General features: G+C 34.7%; 1 protein-coding gene across 1 annotated transcript in view; it reads left to right on the top strand.

The window, feature by feature from the left end:
* LOC121419136 (kinesin-like protein KIF16B) overlaps positions 1 to 22,689 on the top strand; it is a 74,907-nt gene continuing 52,218 nt past the window's right edge. The window contains exons 1-3 of the mRNA XM_041613464.1: positions 1 to 142; positions 5,691 to 5,760; positions 21,108 to 21,227. Coding sequence (XP_041469398.1) covers positions 96 to 142; positions 5,691 to 5,760; positions 21,108 to 21,227 — 237 coding nt within the window. The 5' untranslated portion in view covers positions 1 to 95. The remainder of the gene's footprint in view (positions 143 to 5,690; positions 5,761 to 21,107; positions 21,228 to 22,689) is intronic.

Here is a 22,689-nt window from a genome sequence, read left to right as displayed (position 1 = left end):
CTGAACTCGTTGATCATGTGACAACAACATTGATTCAATGAACAGATGATCGAGAGTTTTCTTGCTTATCGGAGGATGTTTATGGAGAAGAAAACATGGCTTCTGTAAAAGTTGCTGTGAGAGTACGGCCTATAAATGCAAGGTTAGTATGCTTAACATAATCATGTAAATTTTTGATGCATTTTTTGCGTGAAATAATGACTGATCGAATTTTGTCCGAAAACCCAGCACGACTGGTCTTGCAGAATTATCTCACCGGCTGTGCAAGGTCACACCAGGCCGCTGCACTGGCTGGCTACGTGACTCGTGTCCGTACAGTTAAAAATTCCGCGCCTTTGTTTATGTCAAGTCCGACGTCAAGCCTCTGTCTGAAGCCAGGCACACATCGGCACTGGCACTGCTTCCTTCTTTTTTTTTGTGTGTGTTTACTAATACTATGGTCATGATGGTTTCTTTGAATGAACTTCTTTTTCATTTTTAGGAATAGAGTCGAGGGCTGGGCGGGCTTTGAAAAAAATTGAATCATTTGCAGTTTAAATTTTGAGTTAGCTTAGTATAAAAGCTGGCATTGCCATGGCATTGGTACTGCCCTGTAGTTTAACTTAGGCTAGCCTAGAGCTGGACTCCGTGGTGTTATTTTGATTATTTTGTCTTTATCATTCATGGAGCCTAGACACAGGCCTTATACATGTACATGTAGACCTGTGTGTCAAAGCCTTTGACAAAGGTAGTAATATTGGCAATTTAGGTGTTTTTTTTTAAACTTGTGATAATAGCTTTGCAAATGATACCATTGAGAGGTACTCTTCCAGATCTCAGAACACTTTGAATTTTGAAAATTGACCTGACAAGTCATGACATTAGTTATGCCCAGTTTTTTGGCAATTGGACATAGTCATTCTTTTTTTTTTTACTTTGTTGTGAGAATGGCAACCTGCAAAACCTGACATAATATTTTTTTTTGCATTACAGGTATGATAGTTGGCAGGAAGTTAGTAAAGATATTATATTTTGCTTTGATGTACTTTTTACATGGTCAAGGTCATCAGTAATAAATTTATGAAATATTAAATCATAATTTTTGCTTATTTTTCAATATATTTGCCTTTCAGGTCAGTTACACAGTTGAAATTTTGAGTTGAATATATGCTCTCTAATGCTATTCTTAAGTTTTAAAAATATGTATTTTTACCACTACCTGGAAAATCAGAAGTGTCATGACCTTGAACTTGACCTTGAAAAGTTGAAATATGAAATTATAATTTTATCATATTTTCCCTCTACTGTCAGGTCAACAGGAATTTTAATACAGATTGAGCTTAATTATGTCATTTAGCAGTAAGCACATTTATTTTTTAAACCATTGGTGGGAAATTCATGTGTTATAACCTTGAACTTGATAATGAAATATGAAATCATAATTGCATCATATTTTCCTCCTAGTGTCAATTTTGCAGGAATTTTTAATGCAGATTGAGCTTTATTATGTCATTTAGCAGTAACTTAGTTAGCAGTTATATTTTCAACCATTTTTGGGGGGTGGGAAATTCACATATGACCTTGAACTTGATTAATGAAATATGAAATCGTTAACGGAGCCTAGTGTGTAGCACTGTAGTTGTTGCTGTAAATGTACAGTAGTATTTGCCACCACCCCCCTTTCTGACCCAGCCAGGCCATGTCAGGCTAATAATGCAATATTCCTTAAAAACTTTTCATATCATAGCCTTTAAGGAAGCACCGAATTCCACATAAAAGAAAATAAGTGATGATAATTTCTGACTTGAAATGACAAGACTCTTCTGAAGATATCCAGTACAGCCCCACTCAAAGATTTTCATGTTGTAAAAATATGGTGTGTTCGTTCCAGACGATAATCTAAAGTAAAATATTTGTGTTTTTTCAGTTATCTAGAGGGTCACACATTTTTCTGTATATGTGGATCAACGTTATCAAAATAGTAAATTCTCTAAGGAAAGTGTCGAAAATGATAATTTTAATGACTAGAGACCATTGATCATGCTTAGTCGTAGAAGAATTGAGCTCGATCCAAGCGTTGTGTTGTGTTACAAAATTTTGTTGTGGCACGATACCATTCGCTACAGGGAACAAACTATTCCTAAGGTGGAATTCATTTTCGATGAATGATTTTAATGGTCGTTTGAGTTTTTTATTGATCTTATAAATTTGTGAAATTGTATGAAATTATTTTTTCAATGATTTTTAAACGTGTAAGATAAAGATGATTATGTAAAAATTGTGACCTTCCTATTTGCCACCTCTCTTGATCAGTGGACGAATCCACTCGAAATAAGACAATGACATCATCATCGACAGGGGACTAAGTTGGAAATCGCTCAAAAATGACTGGACCATCATGTTACTCTACCGACCGGTGCATGGCCATTTTTCAATTAAAAATCAAGAAACTTCATGAATAGTAATGCTACATACCAAAAAATAGCAAATCACAATGACTCTTTCTGGGGGTGCCAGCTGAAGATATTCTCTCAATGATCATGTCAATTCAAAGACAATAAACATAGATATTTTTTTCATGTTAATTTTAGATGTTTATTCATCAGTTTCTCTATAATAATGAGGGGATTCAACCAATCAGAACAATGTACTGAGCCTAAGGAAACAAAATACTCATGTGTGAGTGTGTACAAAGTAAATGGGCTCCCATTGACTGTGCATGGGGACCGCTCGTGGTCAACAAGAAATGTCACTTGACTGAAACCCCTAGTAGTAAACAATGATAGATTCCCCTAAAAAATCAACATTAAAAGGGAATGAAACCTTTGGAACAAATAGGCTTGTGTAAAAACAGAAAAATAAAAAAATAAGAATAAAGAAAGTTTGAGAAAAATCGGACAAATAATGAGAAAGTTATGAGCATTTGAATATTGCGATCACTAATGCTATGGAGATAGCAAATTGGCAATGCGACAAAGATGTGTGATGTCACTTGTGAACAACTCTCCCCATTACTTTAGTATATATTTCACTTGAATTGCCTCTTTTATCACATCTATCCATAGATCATGTGTTTTTTCTACATGAGGGCATGTAATACATATTTTTTTAGAATACATCATGGATAGAGAGTTTGTATCATCCTAAGGAAAAGCAAAAAGAGACATTTTGAGGGTATTTTATAGTCCACCAAAGGGAAAGTTGTTCATCGGTGACATCACACATCCTTGTCGCATTGCCAATAGGAGGATCTCCATTGCATTAGTGATTGCAATATTCAAATGCTCATAACTTTCTCATTATTTGTCCGATTTTTCTCAAACTTTTGTTGATCTGCTTCTTAGATTTTTCTGTTTTCACACAAGCTATCTTCTTCCAATGGTTTCATTCTCCTTTAACATACCGTTGGCAATTGCTAAAAAAAGGTTATTTATTTTAGGCGCCGCTTTTCGGACGGCGATGGCGGCGGCGGCAGCGTCAACATCAAATCTTAACCTGAGGTTAAGTTTTTGAAATGACATCATAACTTAGAAAGTATATGGACCTAGTTCATGAAACTTGGCCATAAGGTTAATCAAGTATCATTGAACATCCTGTGCGAGTTTCAAGTCACATGATCAAGGTCAAAGGTCATGTAAGGCCAATGAACTTTGGCCATGTTGATTTTTTGTTGTTGAATAACCATCATATCTCTGTAAGATTATTGGTCTTGTTCATAAAAAGTGGACGTAAGAGTAACCATGTATCACTGAACATCTTGTGCGAGTTAGAGTAGTTTTCAAAGTCGGCACTGCTGCTATATTGAACCGCATGATGCAGGTGAGACGGCCAGAGGCATTCCACTTGTTATACATTTATATACCTAATCCATGAAAAAAAAATTAACACTCTACACATGAAAAATAAGAGGTTTCTTTAATACCAGATCAATCTCCTGGTGGCAACTGCAAAATCTTCCCAAGCTGCGTAATACAAGAGGCTTGACTCTTGACTCAATTTTTTATGACGAAGCTATGATGAGTTACGTTATGAGACTCCATTTTGTAGAACAATTTTATATACAGATATATATGTATAATGTAGAAAAATTATTATTTAAGAAATAATGATTATTTATGTAAAATTTACATTTCAGTTGGAAATAATTACCATTCTTTAAGAGTTTGTTTTATGGCTGAATGTTTGAGCATTGTCTAGGGTGTAGGCCTGTAAAAATCTCTTGAGACTGGAATATTAGCTATTAAAGAAAGGTATTCTTTTTAATTTTTGTCATCAGAAGCTTTTACATTAAATTTTCCATGATTTTGGGATAGTAATTCCTTGAAAAAAAATTATGTTAGAAGTTCAGTGGAAATCAAGTAGTCATCCATGAACTCCCAAACGGTGTATAGCTTGAAAAAATTAGAGGAAATACTGTAGCAACATTTTAAAACAGTTTTAATCGTGTTAAAATAAATAAGAAACTTTTTTGTTTGATGTAAAAGTACAATATTTAAAAAGAAATGCGACTAGTTACTTTGAATATCACGAAGCCATGATGGGTGAATCTTACAGTATTTGGCAATCAAATAATTAAAAATTATAATTTGTTGTACTTTCAAATTTTAGGACAAAAGTTTAACCAGACTTTAGAATAAAGGTCAATATGTTTTTAATCAGAGCACTAACTTACAGGACTATCAGATAAACCAAGTTCTGATCAAATACAGTGTACTTTTATTTACTCAATACTTAATTAGATAGAATTTTCAAATAGACCACAAACATTCAAGGTCTAAATGATATTTTCTCAAATGTAACATTATGTCTGGACTTGGCACCTTTCTTTGTACTTTATCTGCTTGGGTTTGATGGAGCTACATGTATCCTATGCCATAGAGTATATTGCTTGCAAAGTGTAGAATCTCCTCCTTTAGAACCAGTCATTAGATGGTTGTTCCAGGCTTGACATTAAAAGTGCAAATCAAAGAGAAATAAATGGAACAGCCAATCACTAAAAAATTATTGAAATTGTACAAAAAATGGCAAGTTATTGGATTTTAAGATATTGCATTATTTTGTTGAAAGAGTTTCACATTTTGTCTTCAATATGCAATGAATGAGTTAATTATGTTGCGTCCCTACGTGAACTTTCCTTTTCAAAATGTATGAAATTACCTTAATTACTTACATGTATTTTTAAAGTGTATAGTACTTTAGTTCTGCAATAGAATATAAATTCAGAACCAGTGTTTGTACTCTTAGAGGATCAATTGAAATAACTGTATTTGTAAAATAGAATGGAACAAGTGTCACAAGCTTGCTAATTGCACATATTCATGATGAAATTAATTAATGTAGAACGGTTTTTCAAAAATGATTTATAACCTGAATCTCCTGCAACTGATATTTTGCTTCTTATTTCATGAAATACAGTGTATTCAAACTGGAGTACTAATACTTTTCTGTGGTTTTGAGAGCCCTTCTTTTCTTCTTCTTTGTTGAGTTTGGTTGGCAACCAGTCAAGAATTGATTATTTTTGCCACTGCTTTTTTTAATCTTTGTTCTTCTTTAAAAGAATTAATACTATAGCTCCTTTTCATTTGAGTTCTCTCAAATTTTCTTCCTTTCTCCTTCATTTTTTCCTGCCTTGTCTAAAAAAGCCTTTAACAAAGTTGAATGTACATATTTATAGTACCTTTTTTCTCTATTTTTTTTCTTTGTAAATGCAGGGAGATCAACCTTGGGTCGTCATGTATCATTTCTATGGAGGATAAGAAAACTAGTATCACAAATCTAAAGGTAAGATTTCGGATGATTAAACTACTGTTCCTGGATTTTAAAACTAAATAAAAGTACCAATGCCTTGTGGAAAATTGTCAACCCCGTTTGCAAAGTCCTTTGGAGAGGCCTGTCACCCATTAGTCCTCTGGTTGCTTCTAGTCATATACCTCGATGGCAATTCAAACTCTTCCCCTATTTTACTAGGCATCCCGATTGAACCTTGTAATACATGTAATTAGGTAATATGAAAATCAGGTGGCAGAAACAAAATCTAACCTTATGTATTTGAAGTCAATACCATAATAAAAGTTCAGGGAATCCTTTATTTGGCAGCAAGCTCACTTTGCTGCTTGCTTCTTCTGTAATAAAGTAGGCCTACAGTGAGATAAGAGTCAAAACTTAGTTTAGACTTTGTACACATCTAGACTTGATGACATTCTAGTTGTCAAAGAGTGATAAGGGAAAATGGGAGTGTCAAACATTGTACATGTATGCAAGGAAAGCATAGCTGAGTTTTATTAGTCATTAATGCTGAATTGACCTGGACTTTTTATTGATGTTTGGGTATTTTTATCTCAAAATAATCACCCATTGTTGTTTATTGTTGAATGTGGATCAACACAGTTCCCCAGTTTCACTCAGATATGGGTGACAGATTTGTCTTTACTATCAACACATTTCTTGTTTTATTAAGTGAGAGCTGAATTCATTTGGATAAATTAGATATTGGTATACTGTAAAATAATTCCATATCACTTTCTTGAAAGAATGTTTGACATTTGATTCAGCCTTCCTTTGCTCGCGTACAACAAGCTAAGTAGGCGTTGTGCAATATGGGCTACAGATAATAAATGGCCATAATATCTTAATGAAATTTGCTTTATTCGCTGGTTACCTTGGCAGAGCTTCACATTGCACAGTGTGCATCATATTTAATAATTATTGCATGTTAGTTTCTAGTCAGCTACATGTAGGCCTATATTGAAAGTGGTGGTAACCTATAGCTGTTTCATGATGGTTTGGTGACATCATAATAATTAGGAATGTTTCAAAGATAATCTTTGTCATGTTCATGTACTTGAAGACAGTTTTGTTGTCTCACCTGCGAAGCAAAGTGAGACTATAGGCGCCGCTTTTCCGACGGCGGCGGCGGCGGCGTCAACATCAAATCTTAACCTGAGGTTAAGTTTTTGAAATGACGTCATAACTTAGAAAGTATATGGACCTAGTTAATAAAACTTGGCCATAAGGTTAATCAAGTATTACTGAACATCCTATTAGAGTTTCATGTCACATGACCAAGGTCAAAGGTCATTTAGGGTCAATGAACTTAGACCATGTTGGAGGAATCAACATCGAAATCTTAACCTGAGGTTAAGTTTTTGAAATGTCATCATAACTTAGAAAATATGTGGACCTAGTTCATGAAACTTGGACATAAGGTTAATCAAGTATCACTGAACATCCTGCATGAGTTTCACGTCACATAACGAAGGTCAAAGGTCATTTAGGGTCAATGAACTTTGGCCGAATTGGGGATATATGTTGAATTCCCATCATAACTTTCAAAGTTTATGGATCTGATTCATGAAACTTGGACATAATAGTAATCAAGCATCACTGAAAATTTTGTGCAAGTTTCAGGTCTCATGATTAAGGTCAAAGGTCATTTAGGGTCAATGAACTTTGGCCGAATCGGGGTATTTGTTGAATTACCATCATAACTTTGAAAGTTTATTGGTCTAGTTCATTAAACTTGGACATTAGAGTAATCAAGTATCACTGAACATCCTGTGCACGTTTCAGGTCACATGACCAAGGTCAAAGGTCAATGAACTTTGGCCGAATGGGTGTATCTGTTGAATTACCATCATAACTTTGAAAGTTTATGGATCTGATTCATGAAACTTGTACATAAGAGTAATCAAGTATCACTGAACATCCTGTTCGAGTTTCAGGTCACATGATCAAGGTCAAAGGTCATGTAAGGTCAATGAACTTTGGCCATGTTGGGGTTTTTTGTCTCACCTGCGAAGCAAAGTGAGACTATAGGCGCCGCTTTTCCGACGGCGGCGGCGACGGCGGCGGCGTCAACATCAAATCTTAACCTGAGGTTAAGTTTTTGAAATGACGTCATAACTTAGAAAGTATATGGACCTAGTTAATAAAACTTGGCCATAAGGTTAATCAAGTATTACTGAACATCCTATTAGAGTTTCATGTCACATGACCAAGGTCAAAGGTCATTTAGGGTCAATGAACCTAGACCATGTTGGAGGAATCAACATCGAAATCTTAACCTGAGGTTAAGTTTTTGAAATGTCATCATAACTTAGAAAATATATGGACCTAGTTCATGAAACTTGGACCTAAGGTTAATCAAGTATCACTGAACATCCTACATGAGTTTCACGTCACATGACCAAGGTCAAAGGTCATTTAGGGTCAATGAACTTTGGCCGAATTGGGGATATCTGTTGAATTCCCATCATAACTTTGAAAGTTTATGGATCTGATTCATGAAACTTGGACACAATAGTAATCAAGCATCACTGAAAATTTTGTGCAAGTTTCAGGTCTCATGATTAAGGTCAAAGGTCATTTAGGGTCAATGAACTTTTGCCGAATCTGGGTTATCTATTGAATTACCATCATAACTTTAAAAGTTTATTGGTCTAGTTCATTAAACTTGGACATTAGAGTAATCAAGTATCACTGAACATCCTGTGCGCGTTTCAGGTCACATGACCAAGGTCAAAGGTCAATGAACTTTGGCCGAATCGGGTGTATCTGTTGAATTACCATCATAACTTTGAAATTTTATGGATCTGATTCATGAAACTTGTACATAAGAGTAATCAAGTATCACTGAACATCCTGTTCGAGTTTCAGGTCACATGATCAAGGTCAAAGGTCATGTAAGGTCAATGAACTTTGGCCATGTTGGGGTTTTTTGTTGAATAACCATCATATCTCTGTAAGTTTATTGGTCTAGTTCATAACAAGTGGACATAAGAGTAACCATGTATCACTGAACATCTTGTGCGAGTTAGAGTAGTATTCAAAGTCAGCACTGCTGCTATATTGAACCGCGTGATGCAGGTGAGACGGCCAGAGGCATTCCACTTGTTTATCATTTATGCTGTTGAAAGTATCTTTAGTGCAAATAATCCCAATCAACTTTACATTTTGGACTTGTACAATTTGTCCTTGTATTCATTGAACAAGATGTATCTGCAGTCAATTCTTATGTGTGCCAGGTGTATATTATCATGCTAGACATGAGTTATTTAAATTGGTGTCAACATTGTTAGTAGTTTTTTTTTCTTGTTCTCATTTCACTATGAAGTAATACTGTCCCCAAGCTTGACACTTGATAGCTGGGTGGTATTTATCAGTAATTTTGTTCTTTTGAAAATACCCTATGCCTGACCGTCCATGAATCTGGTTAATAAATTTTGTGGGGAATGATGTGCTAGTTTGCTTCCAGCCATGTGGATTGAGCCAAAACAAAGCTGGTGGGTGATCCGCCCCCTTTCTGCATCATGCGTGCACTAATGCATCAATTGTAATTTTTGTAAATTATTTGTTAATGTTTTGTGGTGAAAAATTTGGTACTACAAATAGAGTTTGTACTTGGTAATGATGTTCAAACAAATTATTCACAGTATGCATGTGTTACAATGGTAAAATATTTGAAAAAGCCTACACCATAGATGAAAATATGTAGGATTTTTTCAATGTTACTTAAACTTGGAAATTTTACTTAAGATTTCTCTTACCCCAAAGCAAATTTTATTATTTCATGGGGAAAACAAAACTGAAACAAGATGAAAATATGTTCATTCTGTTAAATGTGTACTTTTCTGTAATTGTTTTACATTGCAGTGTAGAACGATAAAATGTGGAGAACTTATTTTTCTGCCAAAACAAAGCTCATTTAACGGAGAATGAAACCTTTGTAACAAATAGGCTTTTGTAGAAACAGAAAAATCAAAGAATAAGAATAAAGAAAGTTTGAGAAAAATCGGACAAATAATGAGAAAGTTATGAGCTTTTGAATATTGCAATCACTAATGCTATGGAGATCATCCAATTGGCAATGCGACAAGGATGTGTGATGTCACTGATGAACAACTTTCCCTTTGGTGGACTATAAAATACCCTCAAAATGTATCTTTTTTCTTTTTCTTATGATGATACAAACTCTTTATCCATGATGTATTCTTAAAAAATATGTATTACATGCCCTCATGTAGAAAGAACACATGATCTATGTATAGATGTGATAAAAGAGGTAATTCAAGTGAAATATATAAAGTAATGGGGAGAGTTGTTCACAAGTGACATCACACATCTTTGTCGCTTTGCCAGTTTGCTATCTCCATAGCATTAGTGATTGCAGTATTCAGATGCTCATAACTTTCTCATTATTTGTCCAATTTTTCTCAAACTTTCGTTGATCTGTTTCTTTTATTTTTCTGTTTTCACACAAGCTATCTTGTTCCAATGGTTTCATTCTCCTTTAAAATCTTGAGAGATTGTATCAATTTTGACTTGAATGGCCTGATAGTGATATGAGGTACTAATGTGAAGCATTGGCAGCCCCACAGAGAAAAGTGAAATTGCACATTTTTGGCATTTTTTCTTTGTGAAACATACAGAGATATCTTTGTTTAGACAGTCTAGTGCAGGCCTGGTCTAGTGCATCCACAGGGAGGGAGGGGTTTCTTGAAGTAGAAATCATTGCATTTGACTGAGAGCAAATTTGTTTCTGTATGAAACGTTTCTCTGAGGTCCACTGATGATTGGTTTGAACTTGATCTCTACATCTTGGTCAAATCCTATTATAAGTAGTACATTGGATAAATAATCCTGTCTTTGTCTATGGCATTAGAGGCAAGAAACTGTGCACAGCTACATAGGGGAAAACAAAGGAAGGTTTATAAACCACAGGATTTAGAATGGCTTCTATACATGCTTTGTATAAATGCCTTTATATTGTCTCCTGTTTGTAATCTTCATCAGAATTGTGTTATTACATAATAAACAATGGATGGAATGATTTATGCATGCTACAGCACTAAAATACAGAGCTTGCATGATGTTGATCTCTTCTACCCTTTTTACACACGCTAAAATTTCCTTAACCCCGTACTATAGGTGGGGCTAAATTGCCATTTAGCCCCACCTATAGTACGGGGTTAAGCTTAGCCCACTTTCTTTTTACACAGCATTTTTGCAAAGTGGGCTAACCCCACCTATAGTACGGGATTATTTGGCCCTGCAAAAAAAGCAGGGTTATCCCAGCAATTGCGGGGTTAAGATCTCTAGTGTAAAACGAAAGTGGGCTAAGCGCTCCCATTCATGCCCCGCAACAGAGCCGGCCCTGTTGTTCAATCAGAGGTAAGCATAATGAATATTCATGGAAAGCGAACACGGTGATGAGAAAAAGTCAGCGAGTTGGAATTCGTGTTTTAATACTTTCCTCATCGACGCTCGTGAATATTCATGAGCTACCACTAGTCCGGGGTTAGCGAGTTTCGTGTGTGAAAAGCAAGCATTCCTTATCCGGGGATAGCAATAACAATTTGGCATGTGTGAAAAGGAAAAAAAAATAGTACAGGGTTAAGGATAGTACGGGGTTAGCGATAGTCCGGGGTTAAGAAAATCCTGTGTAAAAAGGGTATTACTCTTATGAGCCTCTAGCATTGTAGTCTGTAGTGCAGGCTTGGAAAATATAACATGAACGTACATTGTACAATGTACATACATGTATACATATACAGCATCACAGGGATACGAAAATGTGTGTTTATAATATAAAGCACTTAAATTTTGCTATCCTTGAATTAATTAATTTCATTTTTTAGCTGTGACAGAATACACAACATTATGTATACTGTGCACAGTAACCTCTTGTACCCTTTTCATAAACCCATCTTCCAATTAGCCGCCTAAGGGTAATGCGGATAATTCAATAAAAAATTGCGTTCACAAACTCCGAAAATAATCTGCATTATTTTTACGAGCGCCCGTCCTGAAAAAGGCAGATAATCGTCATGGCAACTGCACACTCCCCCTCCGATGGGGTTGCGTTGGAAAAGGGTGATCTTGTGACAGCACCATGGCAATTATCCGCATTACTTTGGGAATGCGTTCATAAAATCAAAATCTGGTCCCGATGCCGCTTTTATGCGGATAATTGCAGCATCAAAATAATGCGGATAACTCTGGTCCTCCTCCGATTTTACGACCAAATTATGCTGCTATTAGCCGCATAATTGGGTTTATGAAAGGGGTATAGGTCGATCCAGCTTGATTACTAATCAAATCGAAGTTTTTATGTGATATACTGTACACTTGGGATGTGTGCTGGACATCATGATTTTAATTACTATGAACTATTTCAAGTGTATAGTGAGTGAAACAAGATTATAGAGATCATGGGAATGATGCTTTAGGACAGTCTTTTTTTAATTTGCTTTTTATACATAAAAATCATGAAAGTTTCAGTTCTTAAAGAGTATGTAATGAAGATAGACATTTTATGTGAGAGCATTATACAAGTAATCACTTAGTTTGGAAAAAGAACTGAAGTAAATTTGCATAAAGACACCCTCCCCCATCCCTAGTTGATTATTCCATTTCTTTCAGCGATCTCACTTTTTATCAATTAAATTAAGAAGTTGAAGAACTGACGTACTAAGCAGAGACAATAAACAGCATGTATTCTGTGATCTTCTGAACATGGCATATATGCCATGTTCAGACATGTTTATGTTTATAACCTGAATACCACAGAGAAGCAGAATACATGTATTCTGCTTCTCTGTGGTATTCAGGTTATAAAACTTCAAGTGGTTTGTGACAAAATTTGACCTCAAACCTGTGACACATTGTCTCATTTGATGAAGTTGTTTATTAAATTATTGTATCAGAGGGGCATTAAAACATCGTACACTGTAGAGCTACAATTTTTATGATATGCCTATAGAATGGATAGAAAACTTCTATTGACTATATTTTTGTGGTGGAGAATTTTTTTATAAAATAAAAAAGTAAAAGATGTTGAAAAAAAAATTGCTTGAAAAGCACTTGTCATTACATCATAATTTTCATCACACAATTACCTAGTTACATGTACATATACATTTGTTTACCAGAATAAATGGAGAAAATCTATAGGAATGCTTGGGGTGGAGGTTCACTTTAAAAGCTAAACTCAATGGTTTTTCAGCAAATGTATCTGTGTTTGTTCACCCAAACCATCACAAATTAACAGAATTTATTTGTATTAAACAATGAATTAGATTAAGTAAAATCAAATGGTTAATGGAAAGAAAAAATACTGAATTTTCCAAAACCCTACTCATTATATGTCTACCTCCCACTTTTTTGAACAGCGCAAGTTATATTTCACTCATATAAAATGTTATTTATAACCATGGCATTTGCATTATAAATGGAGCCTGTATGATTCTTGTAATATTTTCTCGATTCTCACCATATATGGGCACTCCTCTGTAAATCTTGTGTTTTCTTTATTGAAAGTCCATGTGGTAATTCTTTTAACATTGGTCACTTGAAAAATGATGTTCAATTTGTGCAATATGCACCATATTTATCAAGTTTAATAGTGTTGAAAAGATTGTTTTGGGTTGAATTTTAGATGTTAATTCAGTAGTCCTTATGACATATTCAAGAGACTGGAGTTCTTTCATTCATTTGACAGTAGTTCCAAGTTTAAATGTACAAATTAATTGGCCAGAATCTCTTAATGGCCACCTATCATAACAGTCCAGCCTTCAGTCCAGAATATGGATGACAATCAGTCCTGTGTTTATGCAGAATTTAATTGACTTGAATTCTTCAAAAGATTTCTTGACCGTTCATACACCAAGGCTGTTCAGTGATGACCATACCATTGCTCCCCACCTTCGAAAGTTGACCTCATTCAGGACACAAAAGACCTCCATATACATGTGTTAGATTTGTGTTTTGTTGACAGAGGATATTAGCTGAACATATCTCCTCCCTGTATGGTTGTCATCACCCTGTCATATATATATGTACACCTGTATGGTGTCAGATAGTGAACTGACAGTGTGATGAGATGATGTATAGAGTTTCTAAACATTGTAGATGTTCTTTCTTTATGGAGACTTGCATAATATATATTCTATTTTAATATATATTTTTTTATTTATTGTATTTATTTGATAGTTGTTTTTATTATCTTTAAAGATTATGTTATTCTTCACATCCACAAGATGATGTGTTACATGGTCAAAAATCCATGCATGCTTCTTCTGCAAACTCACCCCCCCCCAAATGAATTTCATGGAATCTATTTTTGTAATACACATTAATGGGGGAACTGTTCACATACATACTGTAATATCTAAGAATTGAAGTTTTAGAAGTTAACCCTTTGGTGGATTCAGTGATCATTGTAACAATCTGTGTATACATAAATGTAAGTGGGAACTTCCCCTTTAGGAGTTTTATTCTTGGGAAGCACGTGGGTGTGTTCACTTAATATTCATAAGCTTTTTAATACATGTCTGTATTTGGGCAATTCCAAGCAAAAGTGGACATTTTCCAAAAATTTATATTGGCTCTATTTCAAATCTGGATCAAAATTTTCTATCAAAACTCATGGAATTTTATGAATACAAAAGGGGAGCATAATTAGCCACAATTTTTTGTTTTTACGCAATATAGGAGAATCCGAACTGTACAAGAAATTCTATACATGGGACTACATATATTGTTTTTTACTTAATTTCAGTTTAACAGAAAACTATTGCTTGTTTTGTGAAATTTCCTTTTGGATAGACTGAAGGTTATCATTTTACATCATATCGAACAAATATTTTAAGATACAAGTTCATTTTATGTTGCCTGTGAGTGGATATTTCTCATGTCACTCCGTAACCGGGTATGGGTTTACGTTTTAAGTCGTAATTAATGAAATAATACACCAATTTTTTAATGTAATGCAGCATATTAAAGCTAAAACAACATAGAATCCAATCAATAAATCAAAATTATGATAGCAATTCAAAATTCACAGAGTTCGAGCAATATGTTTTCTCCTCAAATATGCATGTCCATTTTGCGTCACTCTGTAACCATGATTATGAATATTCATATCTCATTAATTCAGTGGATCAAAATAATGAATTTCGTTATTTTGAAAAGTGGGTTTCAGCAACTACTGTCAGGTACCATTTCTTTGCAAATAACTATTTAAATATGGGTTGTTTCTGAATGTCACTCCGTAACCGTGGAACTGCCCATTTTGAACATTTTTTATATGCATGACAATGAAAAATACAATGGAGTTTGAATACAACCATATTTTGAATTAAACATCATTGAAAACTGTGATTCTTGTTGTACTGTTCTTGGATGTAGAATTGTATGTGCTTGCTTTTTTAAACAGGAAACGTACATACACTGCATACTGGTACCCCACACTGTGAACTCGTGATGTATACCGTGACATCACAATGGAAGATATCATAAATCTCTTGTTTATGTCAGACAGACACCTAATGTCATCATTTCCTTTCACTTCATGCATGATCTTGGTTTATAAGAAAAGGCTGTGTCACATATTACTGTCTACTGAGATACAGTCAGTCTCTGTCTGAGCGATATTTTGTCAGACAGTGTTAGATGATAGTCAATTTGAACATGTCCAAATTGGTAAACATCTATTGTGTTGTCTTTCAGCTTTTAGATTATGTCTATAAAACAGCTAAAGATAAAAGTTATGAAGACCTTCAGGAATGCATTTAACACATACATGTACCCTTGATTCTCTTATGTAGACCAGAAGGTGTTGATGAACATGTCATTCAGAGCTTGGAAACATTTTACTGGGCGCTTGATTTTTAGTTTTGAAATAATTTTTTTTTGAGGGGGCATTGAAATATTTAGGTTTAAAAACCCCTCCCCACTCTCTCTTTCTAATATCCCTGAATAGAATTGTATGTAAATTACTTGTATATTAATCTTGCAAGACTTGTATACATTGATATTGAAAGTATTTGTCTTATTTTAGAAATAAAGAAATTGTATTGATGTGTGTATTGTGTACAAAGGCATACTATTATTATAAGAACGTATCACCATAGAAATTGATATGAAAGTGCAGAGGACGAATGCATGGTGCTCGCAGACTGAACTGTAATGTTAGGTCTAATCCCATTCAGGATCTATGGTGGCTTCAAAGTGTGGAGAAGTACTTCCTTGGTCGATATCTGTGACAGATTACATAGTATTACTCTGATAGCTCAAGATATCCTTCCTTCCTTCCTTAAACTCACATTACACAGATTCAGAATTTCTCAGAAGAGGGGGCATTGAAATATTATTTAGGTTTAAAAACCCCTCCCCACTCTCTCGAAAAAAAATCTATATCAAGCCACGAAAATGGATGCAAGTGCTTGCCAATTTGCCAGCAAAGACCCCCCCCCAAAAAAAAAAACAACCAATCATTTTCAAAGGAAGAGCACTTTCAACAACACTGGGAGGGGGAATTGATGTTTTATATTTATGGAACATGTGGGATCACATTAAGTGTGCTCCTCGCCTCCCCAACCTGTGTATAATGATGTAAAAAGATTGAGGTGCCCCCATGATATAAAAATAAGTTGTAGTAAACCTTTGCAAATCAACCAATCCCTGTAAATTGCTATCAGATTCAATCGTATTATGAGGAATATAATACGATTTAGACAGAAGTAGGACTATAATGGATCCGTTCAACCAGAATCACCCCTTTGGTATGTAGGCAGAAGAATTATTTATTGACCCATACATGTATATGACTTGAATTCTAACTCTAATTTATCTCTTGGCAGCAATATATATTTGACATATTTCAATAATGTGTACATGTAGATGCCTGATTTCCAGGATTTTTGTTGTTGACTGCTTGTTTAATACAGGTAATAAGTAGTATAGAGGCGTCATAATCATTGAGGTATAAAATCACAGTAAAGATTTATTTTTACATTTTTGCAATCCTCAGTTCATCTCTTTGGTGGGAGTGATATCGATAGTAATAGAGAATCTGGTCACTGTAATTTCCTTTTAACAAATGAATTATACTTGTATATAAATTGTATTTAATTTACTATTAATGCACTGATAGTAATGTATAATACCATTACCTGAACCCTTTATATAAAAAAATATCCTGGGATTTTCTCAATTCCATGATTTTCAAGTATCATTAATATAAAATGTTTCTAATGAAATTTCAAATATGCTCAATTACAGATGCATTTCATGTGTCGGAATGAGCCTCCAACACATACAAGTACTAACCTACATGTATCTGGGCATGAATAAAACAATGCAAGTCTCGTTACTCTGTAACTTAATTACTATCATCATCAGCAGGCGTATAATTGCCTTACCTCATCCCATAATCATATCTCTTCAGGGTATGGGGTCTTCAAAGGGAATAGTCAACTATTCTACCTCTCCATTTTCCATCCATTGAAAGAATTTTTTGTCAAGTTTTTTGTTTCGCCTGCATTGGTCATGAAGTATCAGTGATATCTTGAGTGATTTTCAGGTCACATAACTGAGGTCAATGAACTTTGGCTGTGTAGGGGGTATTTGTTGAATTGCCATCAATCATAACCTTGAAAGTTTATGGATCTAGTTCATGAAACCTGGACATAATCACTGATCATTTTGCACCAGTCTTCGGTCACACGATCAAGGTCAATTGTCATTTACACTGTAGGGTCAATGATATAGTATTTAATGTGAATAATTATTCTACAGTTAATACTGCAGCTATATTGAATGACTGCCAGAGTCTCCACTTGTTTTTTCTTTCTTTAATTTTGTTATGTAGACCTAGTGTATATGTTGTTTAGGATAGAATTTCTGGGGGACACTCATCATTTTTAGAGTATCGTAAGCTCATGGAAATTCTTGTCAGAAATTAACATAAGTTGTCACGCTATCATATTCCAGTTGAAATCTGCAAATGGTGCTTATGAACAGGTATTTTGCAATTATTTTGCGGATAGGACTCGAGGAAATATCAAACTCCACACTGTGAATGTTGTAGCTTTTTGTGCTGACTTTCTGTGCATAATCATTTCCTTTACTAGTTCCTTAATAGATAGATGATGCTCTTTTGGTTGTGTAGATTACAGTAGTCTAACTGGCCCCTGCGCATATCCTCAGTCCAAAACACCACAATGTTAAGTCTGCGCGGGGTGTCAGACGGTTTATTGTCACATTTATCATAACAATGGTTGACAAAAAACGTGAAGTTAAAGAAAAGTTAGCAAATCTATGTATCTGAATTAGATAGATGTTTATTGAAATGAAATAGAATATCAAAGGATGTGTTTATTGTTTATGTGGACCCTATATAATATATCTGATGTTACATATTAAAGAAAAAAAACATTGTAAATATATTTCATTGTCTGCTACTGGAAAGCCTGTTTTGTTACAATCTGTTGGAGTGTGGGTTACTGGAAAATCTGTTTGTTATGAACTGTTTATAGTCTGGTCAAAGGGAAGTAATAGCAATCACAATAACTTCCCTTAGGTATCCAGTACCACAAGAACAAAGTCCATTATACACTCCCACTAACATTTCAACTCCAAACAACTGTTCTCTATATCATGAAGTTGGTTAACTTTTTAAACTGTACCTAATTTTGGTACATAGGACTCTAAAAGGTCCATTTATGCTTTCAAATTTCATATGAAATTGCACCCACAACAATTTGTTACAGTTTGTTTTTAGACAGTCCCAATTCTGGACAAAGGCAAAACTGCATTTCTAGGATATTACTTTCCTTATCAAGATTTAAAAACTCCACAAATATTAGGAAAATATGGTCTTTAGTGCCCCTTTTCTTTATATATAGTATATACATGTAATTAATAATAGATTCTATATTCAATCTTCTGAAACACAAAATACTTAATAATTTATTAGCTTGTCTTCCAGTGGACCTTGATATGTGGGTTTATTTCCAATTCGTCTAATGCCAATTTGTCCAATTGCCAACTGGTCTACTACCATTTTGTCCATCATCAGTTCGTCTACTCGCCACATGGTCTACTTTCATTTAGTCTAATTCCATTCTGTCTAATAACCAGTTGGTCCAATAGCTATTTTGGTCCATATTCCATTTGGTCTAATTAAACTAAATTGTTAATTGTGCAAAATGAATGAAAAGAAAATGAGTATTAGACCAATTGGTTATTAGACGAAATGCTAATAGATGAAATGGTGATGAAATGAAGTGATGATTGGACTAAGTGTTTTTTTTGGACCAAATGGTTGTTAGATGAAATGTTGATGGATGGTATGGCATTAGACTAAATGAAGGTAGACCATGTGGTGAGTGGGTGAGTTGGCAGTGCACGAATTGGCAATGTACTGATATGTGTATGTTATCATTCTCCTGGTGACATGCCAGAAATGGCAGGATTTGCCGCTTTTGATAAAAGAAATCTTGCATGACTTAGCCAGGGATCGAACCTATACCTCTCATTCATGAGGAGGATACATGTACTGTACCACTAATTGGTCAACAAGCCTGTTTTAATAAGGTGGACTATTTGACAGTCGATCCACTTTTAAAAATATCCCTTCAAAGTTTAAAGTGTCTCTAAAAGTCTTTATAGATTGAAAACTTCAATAATGAAAAAAATCTTGTTTGTTAATCTTCTTATATGTTGCTTTCTTGAATGTCCTTGCTTTTCTTGGTGTTTTCCAGTATCACAGTTTTTTTTTAGATGAAACATTATTCTTCTCTGTCATTCTCTTGTCAGTTTATATGAATAAAGCATATTTTGGCAGATCTGCACTATCCTGATCAGCCCTCTTCGTGATTAATCTTTGAGATTCATGAAACCACTTCTCCACCAGCGCAAGAAGAGCAGCTTGTGCTCGAGCTATCGCATCAGGCCCGATATTTCAAGCATGCGCACTTTCTGATCTTAAAGTTTTGACAGCCTGTGCTTTTGAATAACTTCCTGCGGTTGTACTCCCCTTCACTTCGCTGAATCTTCCGTGCAATCCTATAGTATCAACTAAGTGAGTTCATGATGTATTCTTCGTAAATATGATGGTTCTAATCTTAGCATACGTACCGGTAAATTAAAATGCCCTTTTCAGGTCGACTAATATGTTTACGAGTCAGAAGACGAAGGTGGAAGTAAAACGTGAATTGCATTATGGTCTGATGCCATGAATAAATAATCCAGAATGTCGAATCTTGAGTGTGTCTGCACATTAGCGGTATAAATCGTGAAATAGCATGCTATCTTGCAAATAATCCTAAGTTGACTTTAAGATGATTGCAATCTCGAGATTAATCCAGCAAACTATCGCGATGATTGCTTCTCTATTACAAATAATCTTGAGATTGCTCAGCTCAGATCGGGATAATTTGCCAGATCAGAAATAGCGTGACTATTTGAAAACTGAGGCTGGTGCAGATGCTCTCATGTTGCAAACATCTACATGCTGAAAAATCACCCCAGATTCTGGATTTCTTCTTTAGCAATTGATCCACAATATGTCATAAGATACAACAGATAAAGAAGATTGGATCCACTTTTTCTGTGGGTCATTGGCAGCGCATCAGATACCTCCCGTTGGATGGCAGTGGATGTTGCTTTATATGGGGTTCCATAAACAGATCCAGAGACAGATTTTAATCTGAAAACTTTACCAGATTTGACCCCCCAAAAAACAAGAAAAAACAGTCATCAATAGAAATTTTTCCACTGAAACTGTGATAAGCCCTACCAAAAAGGGGCCATCGCTCATTATACCCTACATGCTGCACCTGTACATTTCCAAATGTTAGGAGGTATGCCTGCACCTTCCAACCCCTCACCTGATACAGAACCCCCAATGTACACCCCTCCACCTTGAGCATCCTTTGATATGTAATACACTTCTTTTCTTTCACCTACTGAAACCAGATGGTCCTAAGACTCCTCATACAAATCCCATGAAGTAAAGAATACTGCAGTCAAAGGGTCAATTTAGAATGATATGAAACTACAAGAATGTATCATAATCTAATCATGTATTACATGATGATGATAGCTGCATGATATACATTGATAAAAGGTTATTCTAGTCGAGCTGCATTTTCACCCATTTTCCTTCCTTTTGATATTATTCAGATTAATTTCAAAATAATATGACATTTTTTAAACTATCTGATAACTTGCATTATTATTTCTTTATTCATATACAATATTACATTACAATGTTTACCATTGCATTATTTGTGTTTTCTCAATCCTCAAAATAATTAAATGATTCTTTATTTATTCCTTTTCAGATCCCAGCTACATTAGGTGAATCCAAGGTTACAGGAAGAGAAAGAATAAAGACCTTCACATATGACTATTCCTATTGGTCAGTCAAGAAAGGAGATCCTCATTTTGCTTCTCAGGAGAGGGTAAGTTTTCATAGATTTTTGAATGGCTTATAAAAACCTAATGTATGTACCTACAGAGGTATGTGTATTAAGTGTATAGATGAATCAGTGTGTACTCTTCCAATAATCAACAATTACACAAACATTTACCCTATATTACAACTTTTCAAAAATAATAAAATACTGTACATGTATACATGTAGTCACTATTTAAAATATATTTGAAAGTGTAATTCTGACATCTATAATTGATTGCATTGATCATGAAGTGCAACAAATACTGAAAAAAAACTATTGTTCAACCAATTGCTAATCTTTGTGTTACTGGGATCAGTGAATGCTCTACTCGTATATATGTAGTCTAGTGATCTGGGTACGAAATCCAAGTTGTTGCACTTGTTCCCCTCACAAGGCAGATATTACTAATTACCAGGGGCCCATTTTAAAGGACTTGCAAATGTTGTAACTTTGCCATTAAGGCAACTACCAACAGAGTTTAGCAGCCAGTTATAATCAAGATTTCCATGGTAGTTTCCTCAATGGTAGTAAATTTCCCATATATATATAAGTCTTTAGGAAAGGGAATGTAAAACCATATTCATCTGATAGCATGCATACACTCTCAGAATTTTTTATTACCAACCCTAAAATATGACCCAACTAACTATTGGTTAAAAACATCCCAATTTCATTTTGCGTGCAATTTTTTCAACCAACAGTTTATTTGCTCATATTTGAACCAACTCCAGTTTAGTTTAAAAATTTCTGAGAGTACAATGTATTTAAACACAAATGCTCTCCTAGCAGCTTGAAACGCAACTGGGTCGTTAGTGATGTCAAAGTTTGTTGTTGACAGCTAGTAATTGTGTTGATCTGACTTTGGCTCTGGTGACAGCACCATACTTGAGGCTGGTGCTATGATGACTAATGTCACTGGATGATGAGACTTCAGAATTGTGATTGTTACAATTTTGTAAAACCATGTACATTTGATGTTACAGCTAGGGTACATGTAGGAACTCTGATCTACAGTATGTTCCTAAACTAACACAACAGTGACAACACCATCACCCAACATAAAAATCATCCATTTTATTGACTTTAAATAAAGCAGGCAAATCGATTGTATTCAAATATGTTGGTCTCTTTACACTTTTTTAAGTTATATTAAAATGTGCATTATATGCAGGTCTACTTGTGAAGGTGTGATTAGAAATATACATTATTTATACATGCCCACATAGACATTTACAACAATACTATATGTGTGTTATTCTAAAATGTGTGTTATTGCAGCGTTCAATATAAATTATGCTTGTAATTCAAAGAGACTGAGAATGTGGCCTTGGTTGTGTTGACACATACTCAAGCAGTGCAATCATTGAGCTGAATTTTTCATTTTCAGTTAAAGCCCCATTTAAAATGGCTGATTAACATTTTCTTTTATGAACTTAGTTTGGGATTAGGATGCTTGGTTTGGTCT

Source organism: Lytechinus variegatus, chromosome 7, assembly GCF_018143015.1.
Source record: "Lytechinus variegatus isolate NC3 chromosome 7, Lvar_3.0, whole genome shotgun sequence".
In the NCBI taxonomy this organism is placed as follows: domain Eukaryota; kingdom Metazoa; phylum Echinodermata; class Echinoidea; order Temnopleuroida; family Toxopneustidae; genus Lytechinus; species Lytechinus variegatus.
Note: the sequence above shows the minus strand (reverse complement) of the source record. Positions and strands in the feature narration are given on the sequence as shown.